The sequence below is a fragment of the Cryptomeria japonica genome, chromosome 10, assembly GCF_030272615.1.
Source record: "Cryptomeria japonica chromosome 10, Sugi_1.0, whole genome shotgun sequence".
Taxonomy (NCBI): Eukaryota; Viridiplantae; Streptophyta; class Pinopsida; order Cupressales; family Cupressaceae; genus Cryptomeria; species Cryptomeria japonica.
Window position 1 is genome coordinate 832832608 of NC_081414.1, and position 5060 is coordinate 832837667.

Sequence of the window (5060 nt, forward strand, 5' to 3'; positions counted from 1 at the left end):
GAGCTCTATCATGAGTTAGTAACTTCTTACAAACAAGATAAACATCAAAAACACTACAAAGAGAATTAAGGTAAAAAATGAATGTTTTTTAAGAAGGCTTAAGTTAGGTTATTAAATTATATTTAAGAATTAAAAAAATCTAGTAAATATTTGAAAATTTAGATTGTAAATAAAGTAAAAATTGTAAATGTAGATTAGTAGATAAATATCTCCAAAAAGCTAGAGTTTCTAAAAAATGATTCGTTGAATTAAATTATCAAAGTCAATCAAATTTAAAATTTAATTATTAAAAGAGTACCGGTCTCAGATATTAGTCCATGCGGAAGATAAAATGCTACTTAAAATTTCAACACATAAGAGGAAATTCTAGACAGCACTAGTCTCAGATATTAGTCCATGCGGAAGATGATCTGAGCTCCATATTGAGGTTTCACAGTAGTTAAAAGCAAAGGAGCGTGAGTATAAGAAGGTGAAATCACAAAATAAAATCTTTGTAGAATCATGGCCAAAACTATTTTTGCTTCCAACAAGGCAAAATTTTGGCCCACGCAGATAGTTGGACCTGCACCAAAGGGCATGAATGCCATTGGATGCTTTGCAGCCTTTGCAATTCCTTCATTAAATCGCCATGGGTTGAACTCGTTGGCATCATTTCCCCACAACGCAGGGTCATGGTGAATCGCCAGGATCGGAATCTCAAGTTCAATGCCTGCAGGAATTGAGATCCTTCCAAGTTTCATCGGCTCACTTGCCGTTCGGAACACACGAACTACAGGTGGATAAAGTCTTAGGGCCTCATTTATGATCATTCCCACCTACAAAACATTCATACAATATTTTATAAGACATCCAAAATACTGCAACTAAATCCGGATCTCAGTCTTGGTTTCATTAGAGCCGGCAAATGGCCCTTACCCTAATTTATTATTTTACTAATTTCAAAATGCTTTGTGGTTTTCCTTACAATTTTGAGGCGACTTAAGCTGTCTGCATCTGGGTAATTGTGTTTTCCACATACTTCCATCACTTCTCTGCGACCTCGCTCTTGCCAATCTTGATGCATTCCCAACAATGTTATAGTCCATGTCAACAGTAGTGATGTAGTATCATGACCAACAAAGTAGAAAGTCTTGCATTCATCAATGATTTCCTCTGTACTCAGGCCTCCATTACTTTGTACATTGACTCTCCCCTGCTCCTTGCTCTCAGACATCATCAAACCAAGCAAATCGGCACCATATCCACCTGTTTTTTCTGTTATGGCAGTCTTTTCCCTGGCATCTATAATCTGTCTCAAGGATCTTCTTATTTCTTTGTCCACATTCCAACGCTGCCTATTCTTTGCAGTAGGAAGAAACCTGATGAAAAGAGTTACTCTCAGACATTATGCATCAATTTAAGAAATCAAAAGAAGTTTAGATCTGTATAAACCCTCTCGAAGTACCCAAGAACACTACCAAATGCACATTACTCATGAAAGACAAAGGCATTTGAGATGGGATGATACAGTTGAAAAATCGGTGGAACTCTAACTGTGAGACAAATGTTGGAAAACCTCTCATTTAAAAAGGACAGCGACAATTTAAGATTGACAATTATAGTGTCACAAAACTGAAGTTTGTCACCTGAAACCTGGAATATAAACACTGCGAAGTGCGTCAGCTGCAAGAATCATCTGTTCGGTCTGCATTTCAAAGATGTGTTTTCCCTCTGTAAAACTGCTTCCAAATGCTGTGCGGGAAATAACATCTGCTGTGAGATCGTGGAACTCCTTTTGCACATCAACTTCCGATTCACCTGACAATATCAATTTACTCCATCCATCCAACATATGGGCACTGCTTTTCACAATTGTTGGAATCATCCCCTGCAATTACACAAATAGTATAATTAAGTATATAAGTTTCTGACATTTTGAATATAGATATCTTCCTATGCAATTCTGAATATAAATATCTTCCTATGAAATTCTGATTATAAATATCAAATTAGAGAAGTATTTGCAAAATAATATGTATAGATTCTAACAGAGAAGGTTTTCTTTGCAGTCGTGTCTGAACAGTGTGTTGCTATTCAAAAAACACCAGCCAAAACATCTCAATTCAAGAGAGCAGGGTCTCCTATCCACTAGTAAGTAAATTAAATCACAAGATTAATTTTTTTATTTGCAGTTTTCTTTTAAAGGTGAATATGCTGAATGAAAAGCGATTGGATGCTGTTAAGTGGCATTTAGCTATGGTTATTAGACACATTTTCAAAGTGAGTAGGACATTTGATTCAGTTATCTTTTCTCACATTTCCTTAGAGTTGCAGATTGCCTGGTTAAATAAGCGTCTGACCATTTGCAAGGTTGGAATGTTGTGGATAGAGAAGATTTGTCTTTGGATTTATCTAATACGTTTGAAAAATTAATTGTGGAAGACAAGGTTGATCAATTGACTGTTATTTGTTGAACAACAGACCATTTCTATTTTGTTTTGTTTTTTAATAATTAATAAATTTTAACCCTTCATGAAAAACAAATAAAAAAATTTAAGTAATTACTCGATCTCCCATGTACTCTTTTCGATTGCTTGAAAAACACCACACAGAATCTTGCCTCTGCTAAGACATGACCAGGGTCTTGCACTGAGATATAACCCTTCAGTAAAGGTATGCCAAAACAGGGCAGTGGGGGCATCCTGGAAGCATAACTGCCTTAATTCTTCATCACAGACGAACAAACTGGATTGCAATTTAATTTTTTTTTAAAGTATTCGGCCTTAAGTACTATGACCCTGCACTAGACATCCTTTAGAGTTTTGGCTACAAGATTCAAGACTAGAAGCTTCTTAAAACTTTGTAGACACTGATGTGAATCAGGCTTCAATTTGATTCAAGAGATTCAAAATGATTTCTAACTTTCAACTGTGATGTGAATCAGGCTCAAGCACTCTTAACAATTCTTGTTATGACGCTCGAGTGCAAAATTTCACATTGGAGACATTCTATGGGGCAATAATTGGTCATTGAATGCTTGGGGAATCTGGAGATTAAACCTAATCAGGGGAATCACTCTGGCTCTCTGCAAATGGTAAATGTCCAATGAACAGCTGCTGCATACTTGGAAAGAGAGCTTTATCCTTCTTGGTTGGGTGTCGGCGCAACAATCAACCCTAGTGAAATTTTCAGAAAATGTGTATGCAAAGTAGATCTATGTTTATTTATCAGTAGGAACATGGTAGATTTCTCTCTTAATTGAACCATTTTCGTCCTAATGAGGGGAATCACCCTAATTAAGAATCTACAGAACCTGGAGATTACACCCAAGAAGGGGAATCACCCGGGCTCTGCAAGTAGTAAAGTTCCAATGGTTAGCTCCTGCATGCTTGGAAGGAGAGCTTTATCCTTCTCGATTGGGTATTGATCCAACAATCGAACCATATGAAATTTTCAGACGATTGATATGCAAAGTAGATCTATATTTATTTATCAGTAAGAACTTTGTAGATTTCTCTCTAAAATATAATTGAATACATTTATTAGGCATTTTGGTCCTAATCGAGAACATAAATAGAAACATTCAGTGCCTTACCTTCAAGATATCCATATGGAAAGCAGGATTGATGATTTTCCTGTGCTGAGCCCATTTCTCACCTTTCAACAGCACAAGTCCCTTTCCCAACAGTAGTCTAGAAAGGGGATTCATCGGACGCCTTGGATAGTTGCCAAATTTAGTGGACAGTATCTCCTTGATAAGCTCAGGGTGGGGAACAACCAACCTGGCATGAGGCCCAAACCAGAAAATAAAATCCTGACCTATATCACATATAACAAGTTTATTAATCACTAGGGTTTTCAGAGTCCTGCATTTTCTCCTCAATCAGCAATTATTCTAAGTTCTAACAACACCCCAGCAAAACAAATCAATGGTACTATGCAGGAATTCCACTAACATGCCTAATAAAATGCCAAATGCTTAAAAATATGCAGAATGCAAGTGTACCATATGTTTTAGTCCACTGGTAAACATAGGGAAGAACTCGAGGGAGTATGTCATGTGAGCGTGGCATCGGTTTGGATTTCTGCTCATCGTTCATTCTGGATATATCTGTGGAATTTCCATAGAATAGCATGTATGGAGGGCCACTGATTCCTTGAGCTTCGAAGGACTTTTTCACTTGCAGAGGCTTCCACCAAACCGTTGTTGCAATCTTGAGCAAAAACAAAACTAAACCACCACAAACAGCCACACAAACAGCCACCAAAATGCAAACTACCCACTCCATATTCCAGACGTGGCCAACACCCAGTAATTATTTGGTTGTGCAATCTTCAGATTTATATATCAGGAAGGAGGGAACGTGGGCTCCAGGGGTTTGCCGGCTTTATTAGAAACGAGGAGATGAAGACAGGAACACGGGCCCAGAGGAAGTCAGGAACACGGTCCCAGTACAAGGATACAAGTCAATACAAGCTCAAAGGGTCGCACTGGCCGGCAGTTTGTGGACACGAAGAATAACCAGGGAAGTACTTGCATTTCAATGAGGTGCAATGGTTACACTGATAGTCAAATATAATTTGGATAATTTATTTGGAGGATCAACAAATTATAGAAAATATAAAGATATGTGAAACATTTTAAATAATTAAAACAAAAATATTTGTTAATATTTATTTAAAAAATCAAAGTAATTTAAAATACAATATGAAAATAATAATTAAAAAAAAAACCATTAAAAACACAAAGCTAAAACAAATCTATTAAAAACACAAAGCTAAAAATAAACATAAGAAAACACAAGATTAAAAACACACATATAAAAAAAAACACAAAATTAAAAACAAACAAATTAAAAACTATAAAATTAATATTTTATGTTTTAATTAATATTACATTTTTGTTATAATATTTTATACTATTATTAATATTTGATCCATCTTTTATAGTTTTTTATTATGTGAGTTGATTATAATTCTAAAAATTAGGTATCTTATGCCTAAAATAACATTTTAATTTATCAATTCATTAGAATTTTAAATTAACTATTTTAACTATTTCATTTCTTGTTATACTCATT

At 35.4% G+C, this 5060-nt stretch overlaps 1 protein-coding gene across 1 annotated transcript; it reads right to left on the bottom strand.

The window, feature by feature from the left end:
* Positions 1-322: 322 nt before the first annotated feature.
* On the bottom strand, positions 323-4469 carry LOC131076940 (cytochrome P450 734A1-like). Its single transcript, XM_058014295.2, has 5 exons — positions 3986-4469; positions 3575-3798; positions 1626-1867; positions 965-1358; positions 323-815 (listed from the first exon to the last, which is right to left on the bottom strand). The coding sequence occupies exons 1-5, from the start codon at positions 4266-4268 to the stop codon at positions 390-392; spliced, it is 1569 nt and encodes a 522-aa protein (XP_057870278.1). The 5' UTR covers positions 4269-4469; the 3' UTR covers positions 323-389.
* Between the last annotated feature and the right edge of the window lie 591 nt (positions 4470-5060).